General features: G+C 37.4%; 2 protein-coding genes across 2 annotated transcripts in view; one reads left to right on the top strand and one right to left on the bottom strand.

The window, feature by feature from the left end:
- The window catches only part of LOC137999791 (TBC1 domain family member 1-like), a 28229-nt gene extending 27993 nt beyond the window's left edge, over positions 1–236 (bottom strand). The window contains exon 1 of the mRNA XM_068845706.1: positions 1–236. This exon is cut by the window's left edge and continues 372 nt beyond it. Within this exon, the coding sequence (XP_068701807.1) occupies positions 1–183 (183 nt within the window). The 5' untranslated portion in view covers positions 184–236.
- Positions 237–3262: 3026 nt separating this feature from the next.
- LOC137999789 (probable protein phosphatase 2C T23F11.1) overlaps positions 3263–20000 on the top strand; it is an 18913-nt gene continuing 2175 nt past the window's right edge. Inside the window, exons 1-13 of the mRNA XM_068845702.1 lie at positions 3263–3435; positions 6256–6359; positions 6628–6711; positions 7644–7709; positions 9261–9326; positions 10110–10183; positions 10316–10400; positions 12070–12126; positions 12256–12339; positions 12694–12759; positions 13987–14066; positions 16310–16531; positions 18386–20000. The exon at positions 18386–20000 is cut by the window's right edge and continues 2175 nt beyond it. Of these exons, the coding sequence (XP_068701803.1) occupies positions 6257–6359; positions 6628–6711; positions 7644–7709; positions 9261–9326; positions 10110–10183; positions 10316–10400; positions 12070–12126; positions 12256–12339; positions 12694–12759; positions 13987–14066; positions 16310–16498 (954 nt within the window). The 5' untranslated portion in view covers positions 3263–3435; position 6256 and the 3' untranslated portion in view covers positions 16499–16531; positions 18386–20000. The remainder of the gene's footprint in view (positions 3436–6255; positions 6360–6627; positions 6712–7643; positions 7710–9260; positions 9327–10109; positions 10184–10315; positions 10401–12069; positions 12127–12255; positions 12340–12693; positions 12760–13986; positions 14067–16309; positions 16532–18385) is intronic.

Below are 20000 nucleotides of genomic sequence, written 5' to 3'. Positions count from 1 at the left end.
TCGATCATCGTGCTTCATGCACGATTTTTCCGATGCGTCCGATTCGTCAAAGCTTCCAACACCACTGTCTAGCGAACTAGACATAGCAAATTGGTTTGCAGCTGTTGAAGTGGTCTTGGAGCGCAAACGCAACTGTTTTTCATCATTCGCTTGCTCCCTCTGCGCTTCCAACCTTGCATCCATCAGCAGTCCCAACACCAAATGAGAGGAATATGCGTGGTGCACACGAGGGGTTCTCCTCGAGAGGGAGCCTCGATTCCACGTTGTTGTCCTTTTTGATTTTTTTTTTTTGTTTTTTTTCGCTGACACAGCTATTTCTTTCTTTGATTCCCCGGGCAAACAAGGCTTTTGTTATCTCACGCTTGCAACATCCCCTTTTGAATTTCATTATCCAATTTAAAAGCGTTTTGACAGTCTAACACCTCTTCGATGAACATAAATACAAAGCAACTATATTTTATTTTACAAAATCATTCGTTGATTGATTGTTCAAGTTATTCTAACATTCGAGAAAGATCTCTACGAGGTGGGGCAAACCGTCACTCACTCATGTAAAAGGTGGGTGCAAAAAGATGCGTATAAATTTCCTCTTCTCTATGGGTGTCTCCCTCCACTGACGCTAAAGATTCATTCTATATTTATTTATTTATTTATTTATGTATTTCCTTATTTAATTTTCTTTTTTACCTGTTAAAAAAGGAAACGAGTTAGCATGGTGTACGCTAATACACCAAGTCCTCTTTAAATGTTTTGACTGAGGAAAATTCTGGAAATTTCCGTAGAAGATCCGTTTACTTCTGCGAAACTTTCCGGTTAGCGCCCGAAAGGAGGCCGGAAGTACCGATAAGAAGGGATAAAAACGGCTACGTGGACATTTTTCCAAAACACGAGTTTCCATTATTAGTATCGTGAAGCAATCCTTCTATTAATTAAACTCCTTCCGATTGTAAGATGTGCAAGAGACTCTGAAGGGTCCAGGTAGAGAGGGGATTAATATGCTTCCGTCTTCCACACAGGACTTCTAATATTTGGTCATCAGTTTCAAATTCAAGTGATGTTTGAACAGCGGCGAAGAAATGGAAATGGAATAAATATGCAGATTTTGGCGTTTTCGTTGACGTCATTATCATTTTCGTCATCTTATTTCGCGCGTTATTACACAAAACTCTCTAAGTTTCTAAAAAGTGAATCCCTAATAGGAACCTAGCGCACTAATAACAACATAGACAATATGGGAAACGCCACCAGAAAATATACAATTGCGCTTTTGTTATGCCGTGATTTTTCGATAATTCCAACTCGTCCCACTGTCGGTTGACTTCACAGTTGTCAACAGCCAGCGGCCGGTTGTTCGAAGCCAGTTGCTTAAGAGGTATCAAAACCTATAGGTTTCCATGGTATTTAATGCCCGTTAGCGTTAACCGCGCTTCGAGCAACCCGGGCCAGATAGCGTAACTTCGTAACATAGCCTCAAAAACCGGCACAAAGAACACAGAGACATCATCAACAGTAGTGCGAAACCAGAAGAAGTTAAACAGCGTTTATTAAATCATTTTATTTCAAGAAGTATTTAAGGAAATTTCCGAATAATTCACATACAAAAACAGCTTAAACAAGAGCCTAACACCTAGGCTGCCCGTAATCTTGATGACCGGAGTCCTGACTATTGACCTGGAAGTGAAAGAAACACTGAATTCGGCGAAACTTAAGCGCCACCGTACAAACGGACGCCACAAATCCTAACATTGTTGGCAGTCGTTGGTTAACAATATGTTGCGCCCCGTGATTTGCACGGAGCTTTAGAGTGCAACCCAAAAAAAGTTAAGAGGTCACTGCATCAGTCAGTCAGATATTCACCATTAATATCTAGATCTTTTCATGCATTTATTTTAATTATTCGACAAATAGATAAAACTAAACATATACATACATACAAACAAACAAGATGTAAAGAAAGACAATTAAAGATAACATTGGTGGCAAGGAACCCAAAAAGAATCCTACTAAGCGTATATAATTGATTGGCAATTGAAAAGTAATGACTTACTAAAAAGCTTTTAAATGCGGAAACACTGGATAAACTAATGATTTGGAGGGTGCTACTTCCAGACGGATTATGCGTCTTTTATGGTTCGTCCCGTCTTTTATGCACTACACTAGACCGATGACATGAGAGACGCATATTTCGTCTGGGCGGATTATGCTTCTCTAGTATAATTTTAAACGACCAATCCCAGAAGTTTGTTAGCTTAGCCACCATGCAGTAGATATGGGAGTTCCAAGAGATTGTATCGGTTATAGGTCGTTATAGTTACTTTAAGATCTTTCTCGGCTTCTTTTACTTTCAGCAAATTAGTTGAGCCAAGTTAGTAGTTACAGAGAACAGGCATTTTTTTTTCGGGTTACCTCAGGCGTAGAAAAAGCAAAAGAAATATTTTTCTTTTAACTCAGTTGTCTTTCACTTTTGAAAACCGTCAGTGCCTTCTATTTGTATGTAGATGACTGGCAACTTGTTAGCTAAAATCAAACAAATTTCTTTGAATTTTGGCAAAGCGCAAATTTCAGTCGGACTCATTTGCCGTTTGCTATCTAAAATTAGGAGGTTATTTTCTCTTGTTGTAAATAGACAGTTTTTTACTTTAGTATTAACGTTTGTATCCTAGTCTTAAAAAGTATTGTAGTTTAATTGGTAGGTTTATATGGTAGGATTTAATTGTATCATTAAGTTTAGCAGGTCCACATCAGCTCTTTAGCTGCCACTACCGACCTGCTTTAACAAATAAAGTATGTATGTATGTATGTATGTACGTAGCCCATTTTCGCGAACAACAACTGAAGTTCAGACTGACTTTTGATTTCATGCAAATGACAACTATTAATTTGTTCTCTTGTTAAGATCTTTCTTCATTATTGGCAAATCTTGAGCAGATTTTTGATCAATATATTGAACAATTTAATCACTTCTGAACACAACTCGCTGTAATGGCTTGAGTGTCCCGATTGAGTCGAAGTCCGGATGGTATGGTTTCCTTCAATATTCCCCTGCCGGGGGTAAAAACCCAGTAATTTTTCCATGAAAGAGCTATAAAAATCTTGACTGTTTGGAATTTTCCTCTTTGCTCTTCAGTCTTGATCATCAAGATAACCAACCTGTGGCAGCATTTTCTTCCTATACAGGAATTGTGTAAATCTCGCGGGGTTTATTTGATGTGCCATACATTAAATAATTTACACCCCCTCTATGCATATTGGCATCACCATCTCACGTGACCAAAGAGGTCCGGTTTTCAAGATGTCGTAGAGCAAACGATTTTTGTAGCATCACTGTTTACATGAAACTGGAATCCCGTCTTAACCTTTGCCGATTGTGAGTGCCGTTCCATACCTTAATACTTCCAAGTACCTACTGTATATTGCCTTTATTCTACGTCTGAGGTAAGGTGGAACCTTTCATCAGTTCATTTCCGTTGTTGAATATATCTTGGTCCGCACCATGCCATTGCAGAGTTCGTGTATGCTGCTGAAAACTAAGCGTTTTATTATGCAGAGTTTTTTTCTTACTTATTTAGGGATACACTGTTATAGTTAATTTTCTCAACGTCAAGCCCCCTTGTAATTTATATACATCCGTGATTTGTCATGTTGAAAACTTGTTGTTGAAAATATAAAAACTGTGTGAATTTTAAAGCACACAATTGAACTGGAACATTAACGAAATCTAAAGATTTCAATTTACGTTAAGCAGCAAGTTACATTTGATGAAGGCTACTAGGGAAATTTGCTTAGACTTTGGCTGACCAGTTGGTGAGTTTGGACACAATGATTAAAACCGAAAAACTTAAACTTAGTTTCGAGAGCATTAATCAAGTTTATCGTTTCGTTTGCATTGCCTGTGGCAAACTTTTACACAACAACAGTAAAGCTGTGAATGCAGTGCATACACACGGCTCGTGCTTCTTGGTGAAAAATCAGAGTAATATCTTTGCCTTTTTGTTCTGTTGTGGTGTTTGTGGGTTTTTAGATCGCTCACCTTTAAAGCTTAACGCACGAAAAATTATTTGCTCTTTGTAATTTAAGTTATTGTTTAGTTTCAATTTATATCGAAGTGTCCGGAATGTCCTGTTCTTGGCTTCCCGTAACGGAAGGAAGTAATGAGAATAGATGTAATGTTTTAATTTGATTGCGATTATCTGTTTGTATTATATTTATTACCAAGTAACCAAGGCGTGGAAAAAAATCCTTCCCCCAATTCGCCAATTTAAAATTTAAATGTGTAAAAAAATTAACAAAAACTAGCTCAACGCGAGGCTATGTATTTTACTTCCAAGCTTTAATAAATTTCACAGGCAAGTAATATTTGCTGCTAAATTTGATTTGGTTGGCAGAAAATTTACAGCTCCATGTCTACAGGATTGCAGTTTTTTTCCAATTAAGTGATAATTGATTTTTTGTATTTTCTTCCAAAAAATGTTGCAGGAAACAATATATCAACTTTTGTATTAGTTCTCAGCTGTTTGTGTACTTTTATGATAGTAGTCTCTTCCTTTAAATGAAGCCTGTCATTTGGAGCTAAAATTTTGTTTAACAATTCTTGGCAAAAGAGCTTGAGGAAATTTAAAATGCATAAATGGCAAATTAACTTCAAATCATGGCTTTGTCAAGTCTTTTGTTCTGTTATACTTCGTCTGCATAAGAGTGGGCAAATTTTTAATCCCAGCACATTAAATTCAAAGTATGTTTTTATTTTGTCAATCATTTTTTGACCTCATCCGTTTTTATCTGTCTAGTACGTAGGTTTTGTGGTTGGTGAACTTTGCATTGAAATCAAAGCAAGATGCATTGATTAAAATTTAAATGATTATGGTTAAAAGTACTATTTTCAAATTTTCGAAATTAGCCAGTGACACATCTTGACAAGGTATAAAGTGTAAGACTTTCATTTGGTTGGCAATTCAGGTCTTGCTATGGGTGTAAGTCAAGAAAATATAATAGAATTGGCAATTTTTTGAAAAAGTCTGAAGACTCTAAATGACTGTGAAAAGTCATGGCCTGGTTTTTGAAAGCTTGTTTAGTTTCAGTCAATTTACTAACCATTTCTATCTTTCAGCTCTGTCTATTCTCTGCGTAAGTAGAGACGTTAGAGCATTTTCATCTGGTAAATTGGAAATCTGTAGTGACATTTTATTGTTGCTTATTCCAATAATAGGGTTTCGAACACCTTTGCTTATGACTCTCGTGTGGTCTTCAGCTTTATAATTTTTTCAGGAGGAATGGGGGATGGGGGAACCAGGGTGGTGAGAAAACTCAATGCTATTGGAGATGTAGATAGTAGGCCAGGATGACTGTTCCTGTTGTGTGCTTTGCCAAATTTCTGTTGTTATCTCATCTCTGCTTGATGTAAATGACAATGATATTTGATTCTTTTAGATGCATTAAGTTGAATGCTTTGTTTTTGTGCTTATTATTTGGGGATGTTATAATTGCTCCTTTTGATGTATCTACTAGTGTCAAACCACAACCCAATTTGAAACCATTAGTAATGTCAGAATCTGTATTTCAGGCCTTAATTTTTTTATCACTATTCATCTCTCGTTAATTTTTGGCTGAGAGCAATGTTTTCTTGTGTCCATGGGTTGGAAATAAGGCCAAGGTTATGTAATTTGTCTGATTTCATTTCTGAGGTTTAAAATGATAACCTTGTCAGCAATGCTGACTGAAATAGGGTCCAAGGTCAGACAAAATTTTTTGATCTTGGAAAATGAAGTGTCAACAAGGTTGCAAAAAAATATACTTTTGTTTGACAATACATCCATTAATTCTGTACTTAACGCTGTCAAAGGTATCTTGCAGCTGGAATCAACTACACGTTGGTTTTTTGAAAGGGAGGAAAAATGGATTTCCTGTGGAAAAACCCTTGAAGCAGGGTGGAGAGAAGCCAAATAAACATGACCCAGTTATGATGTTACCAGGCGAATGCTTGTCACTATGCCATCCATTTTTCCTTCTAGTACAGGCTAGTTTTGTGAGTGACACATGGTGACCCTGTCTAAAATCTTCCTTTTTCGTAAGAAGTCCCTTTGCTAAGCTTCTGGAAGCACGAAAGTGCGGTTGCATCAGAGCACTTTACATGAGAAAATGCCACACTTCTGGTTGCTTTTCATCACTTAAGAATGCCTGCGGTTAATTTTTCTTTAAAATTCTCCTTTGGTTCAACATGTTTGTATTCACTTACTTTCTGGTCTCCTGCTATACCAGGATGGGACAGACTCTGTCAGAGCCAGTAACCACCAAAGAAACGTCTTCGTGTTCAAACAAGCTTTACAAAGTTGGTTCATCTTGTATGCAGGGATGGAGAATAAGTATCCTTTGCGTATTTAATGAAGCAGTATGCTATTTATTTCTTGTAACGTGAGTGACAGTTTCTCTTATTGTGGTGTTCTGTATGCATATCTATAGTGCTCTTGGTGATCAATGCTATTTTCCTGCATAGCAGGTTTTCGTCCTTGTAGGGGGAGGGAGAGGGGGTCCTTCTTTAAGGGATCACTTCAATTTTTTTTAGCCAAATGCAAGGATCATTCCTTTTCCTTCTCAAAGCCCTGTCCAAATATTCCTTAGCTTATTATTTAGATATGGAGGATTCACATACAGAGATATTGTCTCTTCGAGAAGACAAAGGCACTGCTTTCTTTGGTGTTTATGATGGACATGGAGGTACGTGTAGATTTAATGTGTTGTTATCTATCCATTAACATGAATGCAGTATGTGTATAAAATACAGTGGTACAGCAATCAAAGGAAGGGTTAGGCATCAAATTGACTCATGCAGGTCAATCATTGTCTTTTCTTTGCCTTTGATTAATTTTGTACAACAAAGGATGCAAGTGTCAAACTGGTTTTATAATTGTTTTATCATGAAAAGCAAAACTATATTTCGTATCCATTAATGTACATGTATATGCATGATTTTCTCCCGGACACCCGAAGTTGATATTGTGTTATAGCAGATGTAGCTCTTGAAATTAGGTAGTGTGCGGCTTACAGAGCAAGAGGTCCCCAGTTCGATTCTTGGTGACTTCAACATCTCTTTTGACTTTCCCCTGGTCCGTGTTGATATATGTTTAAATACGGTTCGTAAAATGGACCACTCACAAAGAGAGCTGGTAAAGGGTGCACCGTCAGCTTCCATTGATACCAACCTTGTATCTGAAGGAACTACCTTTGCGTTTGGTAATATAACTTTGAACAATAATTGAATCCAAGATGGCTGTGGTATTGGTCAAAATTTCGTTAGCTATGATTATCGTTAAATGTTGTTAGATGTTCAATGTCGTCTAAAATTAATGTCATTAGCTATTGTTGCCTAAGACACCCCAAGTTGATTTTGTGTTCTTACTGCTTTTGTAAAAATTAAGGGTGAAAAGGGCAGCTAAGTTACATGTAAAGCAATTTGAATTTTGTACAACCTTCAATCTCTGGTACAGTTTCCAAACTGCATTTTGATAGATTTTGATAGACACTTTGCAACATTAGTCTAATCTATAAGTTGAATTCAAAGTTTCTTGACTTAGTTGAAGGGAGAAGTTGATCTTGAATTTCTCAGAACTAATGGCTAATGATTTTCAATCTATTTACTTGAATTTCAGGAGCCAGAGTAGCTCAGTATTGTGGGAAATGTATCCACACAAAGATTATTAATCATCCTGCATGGGGTGAGGTGCATTCTAATAATTTTTGGTTTTCATTTGATGTCAGAAAAAACAAATGAAAAATTTTGAGTTTTTACCTTTATCGGATAGAAGACATTTTAAAGATTATATCTGCTGGCCTGTTTTCAGCTCGGTAACATGCTTTGAAAATAGTGCAGTTTGAATTTCAAATTTTTAACAATGCATGACTTCTGGATTGCTTCTGAGAAACACGTCACATACACGAAAATATTGATTCGCCTTGTGTTTTCAATTTCTGAATAACCAATATGTTAAGAGAAGTGTCTATGGGAATGTTTTCAAGTTTAGCAGAGAGAAAAAATGTTTTTAGAGAGCCAAAGTAAACTCCATGTTGGTGTCCCTCAGAGAGGGACACCAACCTTAATTTATTTAATGGTAAGCAATTTTATTTTTTCTTTGTGTGATACTTGCATCACATGAAAATCAAAAATTATTATGATATCTATATACAAGTAACGGTATATAATGATTAAAAACTAAAGTTATTAAAATAATAATTTATTGTGACTTCACGAAGAATGGTTGGATTGACTGGTATGAATGATTAGTATGTACCGGTAATGTAATTGACTGTTGTTTTCCATTTACAGCACAGAATAGCAAGTGTAACCAGGGCTTGACACTAACTTTCCACATCACTTTTCACTAGTTTGGAGAGTAGGTTACAAAATTTACTTTCCACCTCAAAATTTCACTTTCCAAAATGGATTTAAATTCTTACCACAGAAATAAATATGTTTCTTGGTACTGTCAGTGTGTTATTTGATGTTATTGAGATGCCCTAATTTCAATAATTAAAAATTGAAATTGGGCCGTCTTGACCATGAACTACCAGCCCACCATGTTTCCAGTCTGGGTCAAAGTTAGCAATGTTCACAGGGCCCTTTGATATGAAGCCTCATGAGGCAGTCTAGAATGTCAACAATCTTCCGGTTTGGCTTTCTTCGAGGCTTGGCTTTCTTTTCACCAACTGAATTCCACATAAATCTATTTTTAACAAAAAAGGTCATCTTTGGAATTCAGTATCGCGCATTCAGTTACCACGTGTGATTTTTTCCTGTGATCGTTGTATCCAGACTTCCTGAGACAGGAGCTCTTCATTATGGCTGAAAATTGACCGAAAATGAGGTGATCGTGGCAAATGTTTGCTTATCACTCAATGTTTAGGGGTTGCACCTTCCTCATTTTATTTGCATACATTTGTCCTAAGGCCTTTGAGAAGAAAAATCAGTTTTCTGTCATAGTCAATAGTTTCCAAGTCGGGTGAGTATACTGGTTCATTTCTAATTAATTTTTTACTATCTGAGTGTTGAATTTACTCTCCAATGGGAAACGGGTGAGTGTTAATGTTGAGCCCTGGCGTATGTCAACATTATGCAGACATTATTAACCCATTGACACCGCAAAAGCCCTAGGATGCCGCCAGTTGATGAGTAAAATCGTCTGGCATTAGACGGAGTAAAATCTGTGAAGTCTCACTCCCAAGAATCAATGGGTTTATCAGTATTGTTATCTCTTTTTTTATTTACATAGCAAAGGGTAATGTCCCAGAAGCAGTGAAAGGAGGTTTTCTGTCATGTGACACCGACATGCAAAAAGGTATTAGCCAAAAAATAAAATTTAATTAATGTTCAAGACAGTTTTTTATGGATGTGTGTGGATAAAATTGTATATGTACCAGTAACCACTGCTTCATTGCTCAGTCATTGTCAACAACTTTTGTGGTGTACAATGTACAGTAACTCTCACTGATATGTTTAGCAGGACATGGACAAAATGGTCAAATTGTGGTTATTTCCCCATTGTTACAAGTACTGGGTGTGATCTTTAGTTACTAAGGTGATGTGGGGAGCAAGGATGGCGCAGTGGTGAGAGCACTCGCCTTCCACCAATGTGGCCCAGGATCGATTCCCGGATTCTACGCCATATGTGGGTTGAGTTTGTTGGTTCTCTACTCTGCTCCGAGAGGTTTTTCCCCAGGTACTCTGGTTTTCCCCTCTCCTCAAAAAACAACATTTGCAGGCGTAGCTCAGTTGGCTAGTGCGCGTCCCCAGTTCAATCAGTGGTGATCTCAGCGTCTGTTTCCACTTTCCTCTGATCAGTGTAGCTATAGCTTTAAACATCCGTGAAACCGAGCACTGACAGAGGGAGGGGGTTAAAGGCGCACCGTTGATACCAGTTTCGTAACTGAAGGAACTACTGACGTTAAATAAATTGACTTTACTTTACTTTACTTTACTTCACATACATGTAAGATTTGAAAAGTCCTGGCTCAAACCCTTGGAAGTCTTATTGTCATACAGTGCTTGAGCTTTCTAGAATTACATTTTTCAATATGGTAATTTCAGCCACCTTTATTAAGCTTTGCACCTTTTATTGCAGATGAAGTAATGAAAGATGAAATGGCGGGAACAACAGCAATAATAGTAATTCTAAAAAATCAGAAAATATATTGTGTAAGTCAGAATTCAACTGCAGTTTGCCATTAATTAAATTAAATGACTGTTCCCTAACCATTTTTTTTACTGAATGCCTCTTTTCTCAAATTAACGTCCTAAAGTTTATTTCCTGTTACTGTTATTTATCAGGGCAATGTTGGTGATTCCAGAGCCATAGCATCAAAAAAAGGAGTTGTGGAACAACTTTCATATGATCACAAACCCAGCAATGATGGCAAGTCATTTTGATGTACATGTAATTAGTTAGAATTAATACCAGGATGTGCTTTCTTAGGGCCAGGTCGCACTATGCTACAAATTAATTGTCACAAACTTCCAATTTCCAAAAAAAGAAACCAAAAATTGGCCTGTTTCCGGATGCAAGACACTGGCTCCTCTGAAGGTTGGTAAAGTTTGACAAAAAATTGTAAGGTTCTGGCGTTTTGGTTGCAATTGTCCAAGCTTCGCAGTTGACCTTTTTTTGCAAAGCAAATAAAAAATCTGCTAGTATGACTGAAGCCTTATTCTGCCCAGGCCCCAGTTGTTTAGAGCCAGATTAAGCTAATCCTGGATTACTGAAACTAAATTGCAGTCTATTTTCTGATTTGAAAATGTGTACACCAGATTTTTTGCCTCCAGAATTGACTACAGTGTAGACTTTTGCTTTCCTTCAGCATCCAGTTAGGTAAAGGTTAGGGTTAGGATTCTAGGGTTAACGGGCAAAATTCAAGCATGTGTTTGTACATGTATTTAATCATGGATTAGTTAATTAATGTTTATTTTGAACTACTGGGCCCAAGGTTTTAGCTTGAGAACTCATAAGGCAAATTTAGGTTCACATAAATTAACCAGGTGTATCAGGGGTTTCAATAACTTCAATAAGTACATGTAGATGGCTGGGCCAATCATTGTAAGTGGCAATCACTAATACAACAACAACAACTGTTAAGAATCCCAACTGGCTGGAGGCAAACCAGTTGGCTATTTACAAGTGCAGCTGGGAAGTTGAACCAGGGACTACCAGGATCAAATTCAACGAGTGGTCAGAGCGAGTCTTGAACCCGGGATCTCCGGATCTCATGGCCAGCGCCTTAACCACTGGGCCACACTGCCACACTCACTCTTATCTTATGCGAGGGTTTGCATGAAAATCAAGGCAGAGTAGCCTGTGATGAGAGGCAAATTTCTGACAAACAGACAGCGGTATTCCACCGGTGACCAGCCTCTAATGAAACCCCAGTTTACAATCAGACATGGTTTGATTCTACTCTTGTGTGAAGAGTGATGAATGTAATTCGCAAAGTTATAATTCAAGGCTGGCAGTTTCCACAGTTCAGGTTATGAACTCAAGACGCTAGCATAAGTGTCGAGATGTTAGATCTTTGGATCTTAAGTAATAAACACCTCTAATATTAACCTCATTTTCTTGGTCTGTATTGTAAAATTACAGACCATAGAGTAACTGTGTTTACCCTTTTTTTTTTTCTTTTCATGTGATAAACTTAAATTAGTGGTACACCTTGTCTACATAGGGATCTTTTCAGAATGTCATGGTTTATCAGGGGTAGCAGAGTACATTTGAAAGTGTCAAAATGTTGCATCTTTGTATCTCAAATAATAAACACATCTTACTAACCTTCGTTTTCTTTTACTTGAAGCAACTTTATTTTCTTCATTTCTCTAATTTGAAACCTCATTGCAATGATCAGTGAAGTATTAGATTTTTCGGTGGCCAAAGCACTATTGATCTCATTAATTTAAACATAATTTTAAATGTTAAAGTTCCTTTCTTTAAAGCAAAAGAGCTTATCATGCAATGCACTTTAAACAAAGTTTTTTCATTTTCTTTTAAGTAAGACCCTTGTTTTAGGTTTCATAGCTTTCTTTTTCTTTTTTTTTTAAAGATGAAACAAAAAGAATAATTGCTGCTGGTGGATGGGTGGAATTCAACAGAGTAAATGGTTTGTAGAAATTATTTTATTCTTTGCTGTTTCAATTCCAAATTTTGGAATCAAAACATTGCCTTGTTTGAAAACTTGTGATTTTCATGCAAATTTCTCATGTTTTTTTTTTTTCATTTTCACTTGCAGGTAATTTAGCATTATCGAGAGCTCTTGGTGATTTTTGCTTCAAAAAGAATGACAAAAAATCTGCGGAGGAACAGATTGTTACAGGTAGATCAAATTGTATACTGTACGTTATCATACATGCAGGTCATCAAGCCTATGAGCCTGTCTCTGGTTTTCTCTGAAACTCTTTAGTTAGACAAGCTCCCCCGCAATGTCTTATAATGTCTCAGCAAAGTTCTACACAATGCCTCTGTTTATGTCTTATATATTCACAAACTAAACAAGAAAAAATATAGAAGACATGAAAGGTAAGAGAAATCATTTACTCAAAGGGAGGGGGGCCAGCTGTTCACTTCCAGTTCAATAATATTACACAACATCATTGTTTTCCCAAGGGCAGATCTGAAGTTATGTACTCATTGTGGCAACATTGTTAATTCCTTTTTGTTTGTCGTATAGCTCTCCCTGATGTCATACAAAAAGATATCACACCAGATCACGAGTTCATAGTATTAGCTTGCGATGGTGAGTAACCACTGTTCGTTTTTAACATGTGAATATGTGTTGGAAGCACAAAGAGCAAGTGGTGGTTGGTGCAGGCTGATGTCATTTTATCAATCCATTTTGTGTTAATTTCTCTGAAATGGATTGGGAACGAGTTGTGGGTGGAAGGGGGTAACTCATGCTTAAGTTTCAACCAGAGCATTTCAAGCCAAAAGCCCATAGAATTTTTCTGATGCCATAAGTGGGTTGAGTTTGTGTTAGTTCTCTATTCTGTTCCGAAAAGTACCTTTATTGTCTGCGATTCTTCATTGTTGGAAAAAAAGTTGGCTGTTTGTTTTATAACAATTATATACAATTTGAGGCAAATCAGTTGTTCACATAAAGACTCTACTGGAACCGTTGCAATCGAGTCACTTTAAGCAAACAGCTTGCACATTCCGAGAAAGTTTGACCACAGATGGCCCAGACTCAGAGGGCAAAAAAATTATAAGGATTATATATATATATATATTGATATGAATAATATTGATACTAGTAGATATTATATACTATCGAATCATGGCAAAATTATTAAACCTCTCTGTGTGCTCGAAAATTTCTGGGTGGCTCTAGAGCGCAAACCATATCTGTAAGTGTGCATGTTGTATTGAGATGACTAGTTTGGTTCCATTTCCCAGCTTTTGCAATAAATGGCAGTAAGCATTGTGTGATGATCCTCCAGAGAGGCTAACCCAGAAAACACAAGTGCAGCTTTGTATAATATATTGGGGTAAATAATTCCTAATCCTCTTCTTTGTAAAGGAATCAACAAACTGATTCCACTTAATGTTGTTGCCAAGTATACATGTATGAATCGACATGGCGCATTTGTGGGAGGCAAGTACCTCACTACTGTGTCACATCTGCAGACAAAGCAGGCCACTGGTTTATAAAGTCGTCTGCTAAGGGAAAGATCATGGAAGCTAAGCCTAGCAACTCAAGTGGTTTTGAAGATGGGTGAAAATGACTGACTTGAATGGGTGAAGTGTACATGGAAATTTACTATTACATGTAAGCATACTAATCTAATGCCAGACCTCAAACAGGTGCACGTGTGTTTACAAAGAATAATAAAAGTGTTGTTGAATATGTAGTTTAGTGCTAGTGTCATGTGGTGCAAGATAGTATTTGGATAGTTGTAAAAGTGAGAACCTTGTAAGTGCATCCTTTGAATTTTGTTGAGTTGCTCTGTTTCTCAACGGTTCTCAGGTATCTGGGATGTCCTATCAAATCAAGAAGTCTTAGAATTTGTACGGACAAGGATAGCTTCACGAATGGAACCTGAACAGGTGTGTGAATATCCCCAAGTTTTACCTATAAGACAAAAGAAGAGATATTGTCACATTTCTTTGAAACAGTAAGTAAACAAGCTAACATGGCAGGAGGTAGATCAAAGTGGCGTGACATCACTACCAGTAAGTGATGTTTGAAATGAATATCAAGTGAAGCTTATTATTTTAGCTATTGTGCAGTGAAGCCTGGAAAATTCAGGACGTCAACACAGTTCAATGTATGATTCATTTCATATATCATTTAATTCATTGATTCATTCATCACCGGAACATTGGAACCCACAAATCACCAGCTCCCAATATCAGTTGTTTAGATTGTCGCACCAGCATCGCGAGGTCATGGGTTCAAACCCCATTGAAGTCTTGAATTTTTCAGGCTTCTCTACACAATTGCTAAAATTGCATTCATAACTGCAAGATCATAGCTTCACTTGATGCCATATCCACAGTTCAATATATGATTCATTTTTATACACATATCATTTCGTTCATTAAATGGATATCAATCCCAAGGCTTCTTGTAGGCTTTTTTTTAAAATCATTCGTGCAAAGTAAGGATGAGTACCGGTAGTTGTGAGAAGTAATGATTTAGGCATGAACATGAATCTGCATAGATGGAAATGGAAGTGGCGTTAAAATAGGTGTGAAAAACAACTGCTGACTAGTTGCATTTGCTCTGCATCATGGTCAGCTTGAGGTCAGCCACTCTTTTTGGGAGAGGTCAGTTGGTAAAATTTCTTAGCTAGCGGTTATTGCATTTGCTCTAAAACTTCCACCACATAGACAAGAACCAAATTGACCTAGAACTGAAAATTGTTTTGGGGGCTTAAATTTCAAACAGGTTGGAGGGTTGCGCTTACAAGTTGTTGCACAATTGCAGCACAAGAACAGACAAGGTTCCTTTTTACAGGGGTATTTAACTGCATGAATAAGTTCAGTGTTCCTACTCAACTTGAAAAGTCAGGGAAATCTGAAAATTTTTCAAGGTGAGGGAATTTGAAAAAAGAGCTCAAAAGTCAAGGAAAAGTCGAGGAAGTGTTATTTATCTCATCTGGATACATTTTCTTGATATAAAACCACTCGAGAGAGGTTTCCTTGATATCCATGTGCTTTGTATGTTGGGCACAGCAGTGCAAAATTCACTGTTATTATTCACTGACTGAACATTAAAATTGGTCTTTCTTGTCCTCAGATTACTATAAAATCCTAAGAGATTGTGTCAGGGAAAATTGCCTTTTGTCAGAGAAAAGTCGGGGAATTTTGTTTTCATGGTAGAGTGAAAACCCTGGAGTTGCGTCATAGGAGCCTCGAAGAAGGAATGCAACCATACATGTATAGATTACATGTGCACTGGGTTTGCAAACTGCAAATTTTCTCCATGCATGCACATGCTCAAATTTGGACAGTTGTGGTCATACTTTTGCCCAAATTTGGATGTTTTTACTGATTTTACAGTGGAGGGCTAATTTAGTCTTAATGAACTACATGTAAAATGAGTCTGTTCCAGAAAGCCTTAAGGTGCTGTTACACTGTGCAAATTTTCGTGCAACTCGCAACGCCATTGTGAGGCAAGTTGCACAAATCATTACCCAATGTAACTTGCCAAAAACGTTGCGAGACCAGATGCAGGAACTGTTGCAGAAAGTAGACTGAGAATTGAGTTGTACTTTCCACAGCGGTTGCAACAAATTTTTAAGCATTGAACAGTGCAACATCTGTCCTGCATCTTGTGTTGCAACAGTTTGCGGCACCAGCCAATGAAAAATGTGCCTTTTTACCCCATGTGATCATCAAAACAAGGCAAGTTGCATAAAACGTTGCTCAGTGTAACACCCGTAAAACAACTTGTTTCGTATTTGTGAGAACGTTTGTAGAAATGGCGTTGCGAGACAAGTTGCACAAAAAATTGCACAGTGTAACAGCACCTTTTAGGGTGAATAAAAATTTTGTCTACTCAGAATCTAACTGGAAGAGAACATTGTTTCAATATTCCTAAAGTTTTCTGCATCAGAACAATGGGGTGATCATAACATTATTTAAGATGGTAGCACCTTGGAAATGCGAAAGTGAAAAATGAGCAACTCTGGAAATTGTTTCTGGTAAATAAATGCTTTCCTTGATAAATTTTCAAACAAATTTGATTGCCATATCTTTGCTTGTGAAAAAGTGTAGGTTACTGATTACTAATAACTGTATTGTTCACAGTTACTCACTAAGTGTTGTTGTCATTTTTATATTAGATTTGTGAAGAACTTCTTACGCGGTGCCTTGCACCAGATTGTCAAATGGGTGGCCTTGGCTGTGATAACATGACTGTTATAATAGTGTGTTTCTTGCAAGGAGGAAGTTATGAGGAACTTTGTGAAAAGTGCTCAAGACCGAGTGACTCTAGCGCTTATAACGGCAATTCAACACCACTCTATTCCTGACTTTAAATACCAGCATGGATCTGTTTGTCGAAGGTGTGTTATGTTTTCATGGTCAAAATTCTGTATTATTTTGCGATTTTTACTGCGTAAATACCAAGCCCAGTGGAGGTTAAGACCCGCTCTCCAACCTCACCATCAAAAGAGATCTTGCTGTCGTTGCTGGGGTAATACCTTGTTTCTTCTGGAAATGCCTTACATACTTCAACCTTGTGGTTTTTGAACTGCACTGATTTCACAGTTCAGTTTTTTGAAAGACAATTTATCAACAGTCACTGTAAAAAGCCTTAAAAGACAAAGCAATGTATGGCGGTCTTTTCCAAATTGAAGCTTAATTGTCTCAGAAAAATGCACGGTTAACTTATCCCCAGTTTTCTTTTTGGATACCAAGAGCACTTACTATGTTCTGCTTTCTCCGCATAGTTTTAAATCGTGCAAGAATATCCCTGTCTTAGTAAGCACCACTAACAGGAAAGCCTGCAGAACGTATGCGCAATAACAGTAGTAGGCACCGTCCTTTGCGAAAATCAAGAGTATCAAGAGTTTCTCTCAAATTGTAACAGTGATATGATTCAAACTTGGCATGAGCAATAACCCTTAAGTAAGATGCAAGATGGTGTAACCATGGCAACACTTTTGGCTCCATTCCCTTTTGGTTGTAAATGAAGTTTCTCAATTTCCTCTAAAATCAAGCAAGACAGACAGTCCTGCTCAAAACATACACAGAGCCCATGTTACTTTAGGTCTCCTAATCAACTCATTGAGTGTGAATGATGTTTGGTTAAGACAAAGCAGAAACACTAGTTCCCCACAACCTTGATCTGGAAGCAAAAACGGTTGCTCACTGATAAACATTATTAGTGCCAAGTTTGAAGAGAACTGCAGCAATGTTTCCAAGGATATTTTAGATTTTGTGATTTGTGTTAACCTTGGAACCACTGATGACGTCATCAGTTTTAACACAAAAACCTTAATATCTCTCCAATGATATGTGAGATATTTTAAAAATGAGAACACCGTGTTTCCTTTCTTCAGAAGATCATTCAAATTAGCCTTAGTTATTTTTTGTTTCATAGGCACAAAGCAAAAGCAAATTTGAACTGGTTTAAAGAAAAATTAACCACAATTATCAACACATGACCTTGAAGCGTGTAACTTGCAACAAAGCTGGGGATTTTGGGACACCAATTTAATGCCCAGTTTTGGACAAAAATAAGGACTTTAAGATCTGCGACGCGACGGTAACGAAAACGTCATTTAAAATTGCAAGTTCACGTTTATTAATCTTTTTCGTCGTTATGTCGGCTTGTCTAACTTCTAAAAACTAGTGTAACTCCCCAGGAACTGAATTAGGAGGTGCGGTATTGAATCTACGACAGAAAATTCAAATTCGCCGCCTTTTGCTCACGTTCTCCATAAAAGTTGAGAATTGGTCATTTCACGTCGTAGATTTGCCGAAAACGTGAAAGAAATGTACAAAAATGAAAAATGCACGTGCAGAGCGTGCAAAGCTATTGTTTTTGCTCATTAAATATGCAAAAATTTGTGACGTTTTCGTTGCCGTCGCGTCCTAGATCTTAAACTCCCTAATAAGATCCAAGGTGCACGGGCAGGAAAATGCACTAGCTACGTTACAACCAAATAAGGGAATTTTTAAACTAAAAAAAAAACCCACCTGAACTAGAGTTAAACGCTTGAAGGTCACGAGCTTGTGTTACATCTCATTACCAACCGTTTTCTTTTTTTTTTTTTTTTTTTTTTTTTTTTGCTACTTCATCTTCTCAAATTACAACCTTTGAAACAACTTTTAACAAGTTGTTAAATAAGGTGTGTTTTTTTTGTCCGTGTAAACCAATTTAATAGTAACATTTACCTCTTGTTGTCTTACAGGTGTTGATACTTGGGGAAGGGCTATGGACCAGATTTCAGCTTAGGTTATGTTTCAAAAGAACACAATGGATGATTGAGGCGGCCTCCATTTAGCGGGAGAAAAAACAGTTTCTTTGACAAAGTTTTAAACGCATACTCTAACAGTCAACAGATTTTTAAAATACCAGTTCGTGAGACATGTGTATGGAAATGGAATTTGGACATGGCTGTGTTTTTGTTAAATTTCAATAATTATTTTTCAAGAGGATGTATCTTCTCGGGATGGAAACTGAGACAAGTTATTGCACGCGCACTTTGAAGTATTTGACCTGGGACTGAATTTGTGATGAGAGACGGGCGCCTGTCTGTTGGAAGGACTACAAGATAATGTTGCATGCTGTGATGCAAACAGAAACGACTGCTTGAGGGCAATGAAATATTTGGTTGGTACTGGTAAACGATACCTCCTTATACAAGAACTAGGATTGGATAGAATAAGATCTGATGGAATTCATCATAGATATCTATCCTTCATTTTCTCTCAGACCCTATGCGCTTGAAAGTCATAGGTGCTTACTTTTTTTTTACTGTTCAGGATTCTATTGCTAAATTGCTGGCATTTCGTTTTGTCACATTTAGCAGTTCCAGAAGCAATGGAATAGGTAGGTAGGTAAACTTTGGAAGGTGTGGATTTTACAGTGAGCACTTCCAGGGGTCTTTTGTTAGGGTTTTACTTCATTTTTTAACGTCTTTGGTTTTGAGCGCATAGAGATGATTTGAAGACGTCACATTCTTATTACACGCACCGTGTGTTTGTTCCCCTTTCAAATTGTTGGCTGATACATGTCCTTGCCTGCAGTCATCAACTTTTCATGTAACAGTATTCCCAGTTAATCAGATCACTGAGTTTTAAGATGTTATATTTATACGAATTGGTTTGCTTTGATGTGCTCGGATCAAGCAGTTTTTACCGTTTTCTGTTTTACTATATCTTTGTGACATCACAACTTCTCTCGCAATGTTTTGGCGACATTGTGGCGGGACAAGTTGCACGAAACATTTCACAGTGTAACAGAAGATGTCCCAAGAGAAATCGAAAACTGACAACGCCTTTGCAAATTTTTGAGGGAGAGAAGAAGTGTATTATGGGATTTGAGAAAGAAGAGAATGGCAAATACCTCTTGTGGTCGGCAGGAAGCGTGGGAAATCAACAGTAGCCCAAAAGACCGTATTCGTATTCTCAGTATTGGACTGGAACTAGGAGCGCTTACCATTTGAATGGTGAGAAGGTTTAGACAAATGGTACTGTACGTTCTGTACTTAGAAAAAGAAAATGGGAATGTGCCGTATCATTTGCCAGAAAAGTGGGTTGTTCCGGTTGTAAAACAAATGAAACGGTCTCTTTTCTCTGGCACTTGTAATTGTGGACAAATGGTACAGAAATTTCTGGGAATTCCGGTCAAAGCGAGAAAAAGGGAATACCTCGAAAGGTATTACCTTTTTTCCGAAAACATTCCACCGAGATGAACCGTTCCATTTGAATTCTCTCCGGAATTACTGAAAATTCCATTCAAATGGTAAGCGCTCTAGGTTGTAGTGGAGGTTCATGCGGGGGAATATATTAAAAAGTATTTGC

Source organism: Montipora foliosa, chromosome 4, assembly GCF_036669935.1.
Source record: "Montipora foliosa isolate CH-2021 chromosome 4, ASM3666993v2, whole genome shotgun sequence".
NCBI lineage: Eukaryota > Metazoa > Cnidaria > Anthozoa > Scleractinia > Acroporidae > Montipora > Montipora foliosa.
This window is presented reverse-complemented; position numbering and strand designations above follow the sequence as displayed.